General features: G+C 39.1%; 1 protein-coding gene across 4 annotated transcripts in view; it reads right to left on the bottom strand.

Annotated features, from left to right (window-relative positions):
- Positions 1-16480, bottom strand: part of il15ra (interleukin 15 receptor subunit alpha) — a 43380-nt gene that overhangs the window by 1850 nt on the left and 25050 nt on the right. Inside the window, exons 5-7 of one of the 4 annotated variants that reach the window (XM_062067096.1) lie at positions 10994-11074; positions 10190-10280; positions 5563-5647 (exon numbers count right to left, since the gene is read on the bottom strand). In XM_062067096.1, coding sequence (XP_061923080.1) covers positions 5566-5647; positions 10190-10280; positions 10994-11074 — 254 coding nt within the window. In that variant the 3' untranslated portion in view covers positions 5563-5565. Of the gene's footprint in view, positions 1-4378; positions 5648-10189; positions 10281-10993; positions 11075-16480 lie in introns of those variants that run through there. The other 3 variants (XM_062067097.1, XM_062067098.1, XM_062067095.1) reach the window with 3 other exon arrangements.

The following is a 16480-nucleotide window of genomic DNA, read 5'->3' as shown; positions in this document are numbered from 1 at the left end:
AATACTTAGTTGATGCCCCTTTGTGGATCAATACTTAGTTCATGCACCTTTGTGGACAAATACTTAGTTCATGCACCTTTGTGGATCAATACTTAGTTCATGCACCTTTGTGGATCAATACTTAGTTGATGCCCCTTTGTGGATCAATACTTAGTTGATCCACCTTTGTGGATCAATACTTAGTTGATGCCCCTTTGTGGACAAATACTTAGTTGATGCACCTTTGTGGATCAATACTTAGTTGATGCCCCTTTGTGGATCAATACTTAGTTGATGCACCTTTGTGGAACAATACTTAGTTCATGCACCTTTGTGGACAAATACTTACTTCATGCCCCTTTGTGGATCAATACTTAGTTCATGCACCTTTGTGGATCAATACTTAGTTCATGCACCTTTGTGGACTAATACTTAGTTGATGCACCTTTGTGGACAAATACTTAGTTCATGCACCTTTGTGGACAAATACTTAGTTCATGCACCTTTGTGGATCAATACTTAGTTGATGCACCTTTGTGGATCAATTCTTAGTTGATGCACCTTTGTGGACTAATACTTAGTTGATGCACCTTTGTGGACAAATACTTAGTTCATGCACCTTTGTGGATCAATACTTAGTTCATGCACCTTTGTGGATCAATACTTAGTTGATGCACCTTTGTGGATCAATACTTAGTTGATGCACCTTTGTAGATCAATACTTAGTTGATGCACCTTTGTGGATCAATACTTAGTTCATGCACCTTTGTGGATCAATACTTAGTTGATGCCCCTTTGTGGATCAATACTTAGTTGATGCCCCTTTGTGGATCAATACTTAGTTCATGCACCTTTGTGGATCAATACTTAGTTCATGCACCTTTGTGGATCAATACTTAGTTCATGCACCTTTGTGGACTAATACTTAGTTGATGCACCTTTGTGGACAAATACTTAGTTCATGCACCTTTGTGGATCAATACTTAGTTCATGCACCTTTGTGGATCAATACTTAGTTGATGCACCTTTGTGGATCAATACTTAGTTGATGCACCTTTGTAGATCAATACTTAGTTGATGCACCTTTGTGGATCAATACTTAGTTCATGCCCCTTTGTGGATCAATACTTAGTTGATGCCCCTTTGTGGACAAATACTTAGTTGATGCACCTTTGTGGATCAATACTTAGTTCATGCACCTTTGTGGACTAATACTTAGTTGATGCACCTTTGTGGACAAATACTTAGTTCATGCACCATTGTGGATCAATACTTAGTTGATGCACCTTCGTGGATCAATACTTAGTTGATGCACCTTTGTGGATCAATACTTAGTTGATGCACCTTTGTGGATCAATACTTAGTTGATGCACCTTTGTGGACCAATACTTAGTTGATGCACCTTTGTGGACCAATACTTAGTTGATGCACCTTTGTGGACCAATACTTAGTTGATGCACCTTTGTGGATCAATACTTAGTTGATGCACCTTTGTGGATCAATACTTAGTTGATGCACCTTTGTGGATCAATACTTAGTTGATGCCCCTTTGTGGATCAATACTTAGTTCATGCACCTTTGTGGATCAATACTTAGTTCATGCACCTTTGTGGATCAATACTTAGTTGATGCCCCTTTGTGATCAATACTTAGTTGATGCCCCTTTGTGGACAAATACTTAGTTGATGCACCTTTGTGGATCAATACTTAGTTGATGCACCTTTGTGGAACAATACTTAGTTCATGCACCTTTGTGGACAAATACTTAGTTCATGCCCCTTTGTGGATCAATACTTAGTTCATGCACCTTTGTGGATCAATACTTAGTTCATGCACCTTTGTGGATCAATACTTAGTTGATGCACCTTTGTGGACAAATACTTAGTTCATGCACCTTTGTGGACAAATACTTAGTTCATGCACCTTTGTGGATCAATACTTAGTTCATGCACCTTTGTGGATCAATACTTAGTTGATGCACCTTTGTGGATCAATACTTAGTTCATGCACCTTTGTGGATCAATACTTAGTTGATGCACCTTTGTGGATCAATACTTAGTTGATGCACCTTTGTAGATCAATACTTAGTTGATGCACCTTTGTGGATCAATACTTAGTTCATGCACCTTTGTGGATCAATACTTAGTTCATGCACCTTTGTGGATCAATACTTAGTTGATGCCCCTTTGTGGATCAATACTTAGTTGATGCCCCTTTGTGGACAAATACTTAGTTGATGCACCTTTGTGGATCAATACTTAGTTCATGCACCTTTGTGGATCAATACTTAGTTCATGCACCTTTGTGGACTAATACTTAGTTGATGCACCTTTGTGGACAAATACTTAGTTCATGCACCTTTGTGGACAAATACTTAGTTCATGCACCTTTGTGGATCAATACTTAGTTCATGCACCTTTGTGGATCAATACTTAGTTGATGCCCCTTTGTGGATCAATACTTAGTTGATGCCCCTTTGTGGACAAATACTTAGTTGATGCACCTTTGTGGATCAATACTTAGTTGATGCACCTTTGTGGATCAATACTTAGTTGATGCACCTTTGTGGATCAATACTTAGTTGATGCCCCTTTGTGGATCAATACTTAGTTGATGCCCCTTTGTGGACAAATACTTAGTTGATGCACCTTTGTGGATCAATACGTAGTTGATGCACCTTTGTGGATCAATACGTAGTTGATGCACCTTTGTGGATCAATACTTAGTTGATGCCCCTTTGTGGATCAATACTTAGTTGATCCACCTTTGTGGATCAATACTTAGTTCATGCCCCTTTGTGGACAAATACTTAGTTGATGCACCTTTGTGGATCAATACTTAGTTGATGCACCTTTGTGGATCAATACTTAGTTGATGCACCTTTGTAGATCAATACTTAGTTGATGCACCTTTGTGGATCAATACTTAGTTCATGCACCTTTGTGGATCAATACTTAGTTGATGCCCCTTTGTGGATCAATACTTAGTTGATGCCCCTTTGTGGACAAATACTTAGTTGATGCACCTTTGTGGATCAATACGTAGTTGATGCACCTTTGTGGATCAATACGTAGTTGATGCACCTTTGTGGATCAATACTTAGTTGATGCACCTTTGTGGATCAATACTTAGTTGATGCACCTTTGTGGACAAATACTTAGTTGATGCACCTTTGTGGATCAATACTTAGTTGATGCACCTTTGTGGATCAATACTTAGTTGATGCCCCTTTGTGGATCAATACTTAGTTGATGCCCCTTTGTGGATCAATACTTAGTTGATGCACCTTTGTGGACAAATACTTAGTTGATGCACCTTTGTGGATCAATACTTAGTTGATGCCCCTTTGTGGACAAATACTTAGTTGATGCACCTTTGTGGATCAATACTTAGTTGATGCACCTTTGTGGATCAATACTTAGTTGATGCACCTTTGTAGATCAATACTTAGTTGATGCACCTTTGTGGATCAATACTTAGTTGATGCCCCTTTGTGGATCAATACTTAGTTGATGCCCCTTTGTGGACAAATACTTAGTTGATGCACCTTTGTGGATCAATACTTAGTTGATGCACCTTTGTGGATCAATACTTAGTTGATGCACCTTTGTGGATCAATACTTAGTTGATGCCCCTTTGTGGATCAATACTTAGTTGATGCCCCTTTGTGGACAAATACTTAGTTGATGCACCTTTGTGGATCAATACGTAGTTGATGCACCTTTGTGGATCAATACGTAGTTGATGCACCTTTGTGGATCAATACTTAGTTGATGCACCTTTGTGGATCAATACTTAGTTGATGCACCTTTGTGGACAAATACTTAGTTGATGCACCTTTGTGGATCAATACTTAGTTGATGCCCCTTTGTGGATCAATACTTAGTTGATGCACCTCTGTGGACAAATACTTAGTTGATGCACCTTTGTGGATCATTACTTAGTTGATGCCCCTTTGTGGATCAATACTTAGTTGATGCACCTTTGTGTATCAATACTTAGTTGATGCACCTTTGTGGATCAATACTTAGTTGATGCACCTTTGTGGATCAATACTTAGTTGATGCCCCTTTGTGGATCAATACTTAGTTGATGCACCTTTGTGGACAAATACTTAGTTGATGCACCTTTGTGGATCAATACTTAGTTGATGCACCTTTGTGGATCAATACTTAGTTGATGCCCCTTTGTGGATCAATACTTAGTTGATGCACCTTTGTGGACAAATACTTAGTTGATGCACCTTTGTGGATCAATACTTAGTTGATGCACCTTTGTGGATCAATACTTAGTTGATGCACCTTTGTGGATCAATACTTAGTTGATGCACCTTTGTGGACAAATACTTAGTTGATGCACCTTTGTGGATCAATACTTAGTTGATGCACCTTTGTGGATCAATACTTAGTTGATGCACCTTTGTGGATTAATACTTAGTTGATGCACCTTTGTGGACCAATACTTAGTTGATGCACCTTTGTGGACAAATACTTAGTTGATGCACCTTTGTGGATCAATACTTAGTTGATGCACCTTTGTGAATCAATTCCACCTCAAGTCTTTTTGAACACGATGCTACAAGCTATCTTTGGACAGCTTCGCCCATTCCTCTTTGCTGCACCTCTCGAGCTCCATCAGCTTGGATGTGTCTGTACATTGCTGCATTCACCTTTCCTTCTATCCTGACTAGTCTTCCGGTTCCTGCCACTAAAAAGCATCCCCACATCATGATGCTGCCACCACCACCACCACCAAGTATTGTCCTGCTTTCATCCAAACAAAGACTTCAATCTTTGTCTCATCAGACCAGAGGATTTGGTTCCTCGTGGTCTGAGAGTCTTTCAGGGCAAACGTTTGACTGAGAAATGTAGCATCCAGGCCTGATTGGTGGATTGTCCTTCTGGAAGGTTCTCCTCTCTCCTCTGACAGAGTGACCACGGGGTTCTTGGTCACCTTCCTGACTCTTCTCCCCTGATTGGACTAGTGGCCAGCTCATGGAAGAGTCCTGGTGGTTCCAAACTTCTTCCATTTACAAAGGATGGAGGCCACTCCCCTCCTTGGGACCTTCAAGGGAGCAGATCTTTTTTCTGTGCCTGGAGACAATTCCTCGGACTTCCTTCGTGGTTTGCACCGTCAAGTGTGGATCTTCCACACAGACAGGTGTGTGTGCCTCTCTAAATCCTGAAGTGACCACAGGTGGACTCTGATGAAGCTGGAGGAACATTTCTTCTAAGCTCATTTTTGAGCTTCATGATTTCTTCGTTTTTTTAAATTTTTAATTAATTTAAAAAGATTTGTAAAAAAAAAAATGTGTGTAGAATTTTGAGGGCACAAAATGAATGTATTCCATTTTGGAATGAGGCTGTAACCTAAAATGTGGAAAAATACTTTGGTGAATATTCAGGTGGTGACATGTACCGTTGGAGGGTTTTTATATTGTACTCCCATTAGCTCCATCGTTAGCTGACTTTTGCTAGCCTTTATTTGCCAGTTAGAATGCATGCCATGTTAGTTAAGGATGATGGATGGTGAGAAGCACGAGTTGAGAACTTTGGAGCATGTTGTGTGACACTAATGTCCTACTTCCTATCCACGCTCTGATGGAACCTCATGGAGAGGTATGGCCTCCGCTGGCTGGGATGGTGTGTCGCTTTCTGCCCTTCTCCTTCTGAGGGGTGAGACACACAATCATGACAAAATAGGCCATATTCTGATTATACTGTATGTATATATATATACAGTATATATATATATATACATACATATATATATATGATGTACATATATATGTAGATGTGTATATATACAGTGGTGGTCAAAAGTGTACATACACTTTTTTTTTTTCTAACTTGAGTTGATTTATTTTGGAAAACCTTGTTACATTGTTTAATGCATCCAGCGTGGCATCAAAACACAATTAGGCATAATAATGTGTTCATTCCACCACTGTATATATCGGTATCGGTTGATATCGGTATCAGTAATTAAGAGTTGGACAATATCGGAATATCGGCAAAAAAGCCATTATCGGACATCCCTAATATATAATATATATATATATATATAAATATATATATATATATACTGTATATATATGTATATGTATATGTACAAACCCCGTTTCCACATGAGTTGGGAAATTGTGTTAGATGTAAATATAAACGGAATACAATGATTTGCAAATCCTTTTCAAGCCATATTCAGTTGAATATGCTACAAAGACAACATATTTGATGTTCAAACTCATAAACTTTTTTTTTTTTTTGCAAACAATAATTAACTTAAAATTTCATGGCTGCAACACGTGCCAAAGTAATTGGGAAAGGGCATGTTCACCACTGTGTTACATGGCCTTTCCTTTTAACAACACTCAGTAAAGGTTTGGGAACTGAGGAGACACATTTTTGAAGCTTCTCAGGTGGAATTCTTTCCCATTCTTGCTTGATGTACAGCTTAAGTTGTTCAACAGTCCGGGGGTCTCCCTTGTGCTATTTTAGGCTTCACACATTTTCAATGGGAGACAGGTCTGGACTACAGGCAGGCCAGTCTAGTACCCGCACTCTTTTACTATGAAGCCACGTTGATGTAACACGTGGCTTGGCATTGTCTTGCTGAAATAAGCAGGGGCGTCCATGGTAACGTTGCTTGGATGGCAACATATGTTGCTCCAAAAGCTGTATGTACCTTTCAGCATTAATGGTGCCTTCACAGATGTGTAAGTTACCCATGTCTTGGGCACTAATACACCCCCATACCATCACACATGCTGCCTTTTACACTTTGCGCCTGGAACAATCTGGATGGTTCTTTCCCTCTTTGGTCCGGAGGACACGACGTTCACAGTTTCCAAAAACAATTTGAAATGTGGACTCGTCAGACCACAGAACACTTTTCCACTTTGTATCAGTCCATCTTAGATGAGCTCAGGCACAGCGAAGCCGACGGCGTTTCTGGGTGTTGTTGATAAACGGTTTTGGCCTTGCATGGGAGAGTTTTAACTTGCACTTACAGATGTAGCGACCAACTGTAGTTACTGACAGTGGGTTTCTGAAGTGTTCCTGAGCCCATGTGGTGATATCCTTTACACACTGATGTCGCTTGTTGACGCAGTACAGCCTGAGGGATGGAAGGTCACGGGCTTAGCTGCTTACGTGCAGTGATTTCTCCAGATTCTCTGAACCCTTTGATGATATTACGGAGCGTAGATGGTGAAATCCCTAAATTCCTTGCAATAGCTGCTTGAGAAAGGTTTTTCTTAAACTGTTCAACAATTTGCTCAGGCATTTGTTGACAAAGTGGTGACCCTCGCCCCATCCTTGTTTGTGAATGACTGAGCATTTCATGGAATCTACTTTTATACCCAATCATGGCACCCACCTGTTCCCAATTTGCCTGTTCACCTGTGGGATGTTCCAAATAAGTGTTTGATGAGCATTCCTCAACTTTATCAGTATTTATTGCCACCTTTCCCAACTTCTTTGTCACGTGTTGCTGGCATCAAATTCTAAAGTTAATGATTATTTGCAATGTTTATGAGTTTGAACATCAAATATGTTGTCTTTGTAGCATATTCAACTGAATATGGCTTGAAAATAATTTGCAAATCATTGTATTCCGTTTATAGTTACATCTAAGGCGCTAACCAGCAGACATCAGGAGCAAGGGTGAAGTGTCTTGCCCAAGGACACAACGGACGTGACTAGGATGGTAGAAGGTGGGGATTGAACCCCAGTAACCAGCAACCATCCGATTGCTGGCACGGCCACTCTACCAACATCGCCACGCCGTCCCAATATATATATATATATATATATATATATATATATATATATATATATATATGTGTATGCATACATATATATGCATATATATATATATATATATATGTGTATGCATATTTATATCTGTATATATATTTTTGTGTACATACATAGATACTGTGTACATATATATTGTGTGTATGTATATATATGTATACATACACACAGTATATATATATATTGTATAGATTATATAGAGAAATATATTTTATATGATATATATGAATATACATGTATACAGTATATATAGTGTGTACATATACTGTATATATACAGTATAAATATATATAAAATAGATTTATAGATAGAGAGGAATTATATATACGTATAAATATATATTTATATGTATATACATATATACTGTGTACATATATACAGTATATATACAGTATACAACTATATAAAATAGATGATATATTGAGAGAGAAATGATATAAGTATATATACTGTGTACATAAATATAAATGAGAAAAGTGTTTTGATGTTTCCAAGAGTAAGTGAATAGTTGAATGATGCACTCTTGCAGTCACTCACCTTCTATACACTAACATGCAGTCACTCACCTTCTGTACACTAACATGCAGTCACTCACCTTCTATACACTAACATGCAGTCACTCACCTTCTATACACTAACATGCAGTCACTCACCTTCTATACACTAACATGCAGTCACTCACCTTCTGTACACTAACATGCAGTCACTCACCTTCTATACACTAACATGCAGTCACTCACCTTCTATACACTAACATGCAGTCACTCACCTTCTATACACTAACATGCAGTCACTCACCTTCTGTACACTAACATGCAGTCACTCACCTTCTGTACACTAACATGCAGTCACTCACCTTCTATACACTAACATGCAGTCACTCACCTTCTATACACTAACATGCAGTCACTCACCTTCTATACACTAACATGCAGTCACTCACCTTCTATACACTAACATGCAGTCACTCACCTTCTGTACACTAACATGCAGTCACTCACCTTCTGTACACTAACATGCAGTCACTCACCTTCTATACACTAACATGCAGTCACTCACCTTCTATACACTAACATGCAGTCACTCACCTTCTGTACACTAACATGCAGTCACTCACCTTCTATACACTAACATGCAGTCACTCACCTTCTATACACTAACATGCAGTCACTCACCTTCTGTACACTAACATGCAGTCACTCACCTTCTATACACTAACATGCAGTCACTCACCTTCTATACACTAACATGCAGTCACTCACCTTCTATACACTAACATGCAGTCACTCACCTTCTATACACTAACATGCAGTCACTCACCTTCTATACACTAACATGCAGTCACTCACCTTCTATACACTAACATGCAGTCACTCACCTTCTATACACTAACATGCAGTCACTCACCTTCTATACACTAACATGCAGTCACTCACCTTCTATACACTAACATGCAGTCACTCACCTTCTATACACTAACATGCAGTCACTCACCTTCTATACACTAACATGCAGTCACTCACCTTCTATACACTAACATGCAGTCACTCACCTTCTGTACACTAACATGCAGTCACTCACCTTCTATACACTAACATGCAGTCACTCACCTTCTATACACTAACATGCAGTCACTCACCTTCTGTACACTAACATGCAGTCACTCACCTTCTGTACACTAACATGCAGTCACTCACCTTCTATACACTAACATGCAGTCACTCACCTTCTGTACACTAACATGCAGTCACTCACCTTCTATACACTAACATGCAGTCACTCACCTTCTGTACACTAACATGCAGTCACTCACCTTCTGTACACTAACATGCAGTCACTCACCTTCTATACACTAACATGCAGTCACTCACCTTCTATACACTAACATGCAGTCACTCACCTTCTATACACTAACATGCAGTCACTCACCTTCTATACACTAACATGCAGTCACTCACCTTCTATACACTAACATGCAGTCACTCACCTTCTATACACTAACATGCAGTCACTCACCTTCTATACACTAACATGCAGTCACTCACCTTCTATACACTAACATGCAGTCACTCACCTTCTATACACTAACATGCAGTCACTCACCTTCTATACACTAACATGCAGTCACTCACCTTCTATACACTAACATGCAGTCACTCACCTTCTGTACACTAACATGCAGTCACTCACCTTCTATACACTAACATGCAGTCACTCACCTTCTATACACTAACATGCAGTCACTCACCTTCTGTACACTAACATGCAGTCACTCACCTTCTGTACACTAACATGCAGTCACTCACCTTCTATACACTAACATGCAGTCACTCACCTTCTGTACACTAACATGCAGTCACTCACCTTCTATACACTAACATGCAGTCACTCACCTTCTATACACTAACATGGCGATGGCAGTCAGAGCAATGATGGACACTGCAAGGCAGCTGATGACTGCTATTGTGCTGCTGCCCACTGCTCCTGCCAGGAGGACAGCATAGACTTAGACTCACACTTAGACTTAGACTTAACTGCCCACTGCTCCTGCCAGGAGGAGAGTGTGGACATGACAGTGCCAACATTTGCCTGATCAGGAATATAAACAACCCCGTTGTCACGTCTTCAGCCAGACATTCCCGTGGAAAGAATGTCAAACGCTGGCAATCACAACCTGCTCACATAGGTTCCTACACAACCTGCTCACAGAGGTTCCTACACAACCTGCTCACAGAGGTTCCTACACAACCTGCTCACAGAGGTTCCTACACAACCTGCTCACAGAGGTTCCTACACAACCTGCTCACAGAGGTTCCTACACAACCTGCTCACAGAGGTTCCTACACAACCTGCTCACATAGGTTTTCTACACAACCTGCTCACATAGGTTCCTACACAACCTGCTCACAGAGGTTCCTACACAACCTGCTCACATAGGTTTTCTACACAACCTGCTCACATAGGTTCCTACACAACCTGCTCACATAGGTTCCTACACAACCTGCTCACAGAGGTTCCTACACAACCTGCTCACATAGGTTTTCTACACAACCTGCTCACAGAGGTTCCTACACAACCTGCTCACATAGGTTCCTACACAACCTGCTCACATAGGTTCCTACACAACCTGCTCACAGAGGTTCCTACACAACCTGCTCACAGAGGTTCCTACACAACCTGCTCACATAGGTTCCTACCTGCTGAGTGGGAAGATGTGGCGTTGTTGTCTTCTAGGCTGGCTGTTGTGTTGTTGTCTTCTAGGCTGGCCGCTGTGTCGCCTGCACAGTCAGACAAAATGCATGTTTGGAAAACACTCCATTTTTACACATATCAACATTTTAGTTTGACATCCTAAAGTGATACTTTGTAGGAAGCTGTTACATTCACAGTACACATACTGACACAAATATAAGACGCTCTCTACTTCTATTTCACAGTACACATACTGACACAAATATAAGACGCTCTCTACTTCTACTTCACAGTAGACATACAGACACAAATATAAGACGCTCTCTACTTCTACTTCACAGTAGACATACAGACACAAATATAAGACGCTCTCTACTTCTACTTCACAGTAGACATACTGACACAAATATAAGACGCTCTCTACTTCTACTTCACAGTAGACATACAGACACAAATATAAGACACTCTCTACTTCTACTTCACAGTAGACATACTGACACACAAATAGGACGCTCTATACTTCTACTTCACAGTACACATACTGACACAAATATAAGACGCTCTCTACTTCTACTTCACAGTAGACATACTGACACAAATATAAGACGCTCCTACTTCTACTTCACAGTAAACATACTGACACAAATATAAGACGCTCTCTACTTCTACTTCACAGTAAACATACTGACACAAATATAAGACGCTCCAAACTTCTACTTCACAGTAAACATACTGACACAAATATAAGACGCTCTATACTTCTACTTCACAGTAAACATACTGACACAAATATAAGACGCTCTCTACTTCTACTTCACAGTAGACATACAGACACAAATATAAGACGCTCTCTACTTCTACTTCACAGTAGACATACAGACACAAATATAAGACGCTCTCTACTTCTACTTCACAGTAAACAGACTGACACAAATATAAGACACTTTCTTCTTCTACTTCACAGTAAACATACTGACACAAATATAAGACGCTCTCTACTTCACAGTAGACATACAGACACAAATATAAGACGCTCTCTACTTCTACTTCACAGTAGACATACTGACACAAATATAAGACGCTCTATACTTGTACTTCACAGTAAACATACTGACACAAATATAAGACGCTCTCTACTTCTACTTCACAGTAGACATACAGAAACAAATATAAGACGCTCTCTACTTGTACTTAACAGTAGACATACAGACACAAATATAAGACGCTCTCTACTTCCCAGTAGACATACTGACACAAATATAAGACACTCTATACTTCTACTTCACAGTAAACATACAGACACAAATATAAGACGCTCTCGACTTCTACTTCACAGTAGACATACTGACACAAATATAAGACGCTCTCTACTTCTACTTCACAGTAGACATACAGACACAAATATAAGGCGCTCTCTACTTCTACTTCACAGTAGACATACAGGCACAAATATAAGACGCTCTCTACTTCCCAGTAGACATACTGACACAAATATAAGACGCTCTCGACTTCTACTTCACAGTAGACATACTGACACAAATATAAGACGCTCTATACTTCTACTTCACAGTAGACATACGGACACAAATATAAGGCGCTCTCTACTTCTACTTCAGAGTAGACATTCTGACACAAATATAAGACGCTCTCTACTTCTACTTCTCAGTAGACATACTGACACAAATATAAGACGCTCTATACTTCTACTTCACAGTAAACATACTGACACAAATACAAGACACTTTCTTCTTGTACTTCACAGTAAACATACTGACACAAATACAAGACACTCTACTTCTACTTCACAGTAGACATACTGACACAAATAGACGCTCTCTACTTCTACTTCACAGTAGACATACTGACACAAATATAAGACGCTCTCTACTTCTACTTCACAGTAGACATACTGACACAAATATAAGACGCTCTCTACTTCTACTTCACAGTAGACATACAGACACAAATATAAGACGCTCTCTACTTCTACTTCACAGTAGACATACTGATACAAATATAAGACGCTCTATACTTCTACTTCACAGTAAACATACTGACACAAATATAAGACACTGTCTACTTTTACTTCACAGTAGACATTCAGACACAAATATAAGATGCTCTTGACTTCTACTTCACAGTAGACATACTGACACAAATATAAGACGCTCTCTACATCTACTTCACAGTAGACATACTGACACAAATACAAGACGCTCTCTACTTCTACTTCACAGTAGATATACTGACACAAATATAAGACGCTCTCTACTTCTACTTCACAGTAGACATACTGACACAAATATAAGACGCTCTCTACTTCTACTTCACAGTAGACATACTGACACAAATATAAGACGCTCTATACTTCTACTTCACAGTAAACATACAGACACAAATATAAGACGCTCTACTTCTACTTCACAGTAGACATTCTGACACAAATACCATATGACACTTTCTTCTTCTACTTCACAGTAAACATACTGACACAAATATAAGACGCTCTCTACTTCTACTTCACAGTAAACATACTGACACACATAAGACGCTCTCTACTTCAGAGTAGACATTCTGACACAAATATAAGACGCTCTCTACTTCTACTTCTCAGTAGACATACTGACACAAATATAAGACGCTCTATACTTCTACTTCACAGTAAACATACTGACACAAATACAAGACACTTTCTTCTTGTACTTCACAGTAAACATACTGACACAAATACAAGACACTCTACTTCTACTTCACAGTAGACATACTGACACAAATATAAGACGCTCTCTACTTCTACTTCACAGTAGACATACTGACACAAATATAAGACGCTCTCTACTTCTACTTCACAGTAGACGTACTGACACAAATATAAGACGCTCTCTACTTCTACTTCACAGTAGACATACAGACACAAATATAAGACGCTCTCTACTTCTACTTCACAGTAGACATACTGACACAAATATAAGACGCTCTATACTTCTACTTCACAGTAAACATACTGACACAAATATAAGACGCTGTCTACTTTTACTTCACAGTAGACATACAGACACAAATATAAGATGCTCTCGACTTCTACTTCACAGTAGACATACTGACACAAATATAAGACGCTCTCTACATCTACTTCACAGTAGACATACTGACACAAATATAAGACGCTCTCTACTTCTACTTCACAGTAGATATACTGACACAAATATAAGACGCTCTCTACTTCTACTTCACAGTAGACATACTGACACAAATATAAGACGCTCTCTACATCTACTTCACAGTAGACATACTGACAAATATAAGACGCTCTCTACTTCTACTTCACAGTAGACATACTGACACAAATATAAGACGCTCTATACTTCTACTTCACAGTACACATACTGACACAAATATAAGATGCTCTACTTCTACTTCACAGTAAACATACTGACACAAATATAAGACGCTCTCTGCTTCTACTTCACAGTAAACATACTGACACAAATATAAGACGCTCTCTACTTCTACTTCACAGTAGTCATACAGACACAAATATAAGACGCTCTCTACTTCTACTTCACAGTAGACATACTGACACAAATATAAGACGCTCTCGACTTCTACTTCACAGTAGACATACAGACACAAATATAAGACGCTCTCTACTTCTACTTCATAGTAGACATACTGACACAAATATAAGATGCTCTCGACTTCTACTTCACAGTAAACATACAGACACAAATATAAGACGCTCTCTACTTCTACTTCACAGTAGACATACAGACACAAATTTAAGACGCTCTCTACTTCTACTTCACAGTAGACATACTGACACAAATATAAGACACTCTCGACTTGTACTTCACAGTAGACATACAGACACAAATATAAGACACTCTACTTCTACTTCACGGTAGACATACAGACACAAATATAAGACGCTCTCTACTTCTACTTCACAGTAGACATACTGACACAAATATAAGACGCTCTCTACTTCTACTTCACAGTAGACATACAGACACAAATACAAGACACTCTCTACTTCTACTTCACAGTAGACATACAGACACAAATATAAGACACTCTCTACTTCTACTTCACAGTAGACATACTGACACAAATATAAGACGCTCTATACTTCTACTTCACAGTAAACATACTGACACAAATATAAGACGCTCTCTACTTCACAGTAGACATACAGACACAAATATAAGACGCTCTCTACTTCTACTTCACAGTAGACATACTGACACAAATATAAGACGCTCTCTACTTCACAGTAGACATACAGACACAAATATAAGACGCTCTCTACTTCTACTTCACAGTAGACATACTGACAGAAATATAAGACGCTCTATACTTCTACTTCACAGTAAACATACTGACACAAATATAAGACGCTCTCTACTTCTACTTCACAGTAGACATACAGACACAAATATAAGACGCTCTCTACTTGTACTTCACAGTAGACATATAGACACAAATATAAGACGCTCTCTACTTCCCAGTAGACATACTGACACACATATAAGACACTCTATACTTCTACTTCACAGTAAACATACAGACACAAATATAAGACGCTCTCTACTTCTACTTCACAGTAGACATACAGACACAAATTTAAGACGCTCTCTACTTCTACTTCACAGTAGACATACTGACACAAATATAAGACACTCTCGACTTGTACTTCACAGTAGACATACAGACACAAATATAAGACACTCTACTTCTACTTCACGGTAGACATACAGACACAAATATAAGACGCTCTCTACTTCTACTTCACAGTAGACATACTGACACAAATATAAGACGCTCTCTACTTCTAATTCACAGTAGACATACAGACACAAATATAAGACACTCTCTACTTCTACTTCACAGTAGACATACAGACACAAATATAAGACACTCTCTACTTCTACTTCACAGTAGACATACTGACACAAATATAAGACGCTCTATACTTCTACTTCACAGTAAACATACTGACACAAATATAAGACGCTCTCTACTTCACAGTAGACATACAGACACAAATATAAGACGCTCTCTACTTCTACTTCACAGTAGACATACTGACACAAATATAAGACGCTCTCTACTTCACAGTAGACATACAGACACAAATATAAGACGCTCTCTACTTCTACTTCACAGTAGACATACTGACAGAAATATAAGACGCTCTATACTTCTACTTCACAGTAAACATACTGACACAAATATAAGACGCTCTCTACTTCTACTTCACAGTAGACATACAGACACAAATATAAGACGCTCTCTACTTCTACTTCATGGTCTAGAGATTCATATGGTGGCAAACTCTGAATTCAACCATACATCATGAAGAGGGCCGTAGTTTCAGGGCCCCAAGGGCCAGACATCAAAATGTGGATGTTTGATCAGAACGTGCGTCCACAGGTTCAATTCCTTTGAGACTGTGTTGACTTCATTACAAAGTCCACTTTCACTCTGCACTG

This window comes from Entelurus aequoreus, linkage group LG12 (genome assembly GCF_033978785.1).
Source record: "Entelurus aequoreus isolate RoL-2023_Sb linkage group LG12, RoL_Eaeq_v1.1, whole genome shotgun sequence".
NCBI classification, from domain to species: Eukaryota; Metazoa; Chordata; class Actinopteri; order Syngnathiformes; family Syngnathidae; genus Entelurus; species Entelurus aequoreus.
This window is presented reverse-complemented; position numbering and strand designations above follow the sequence as displayed.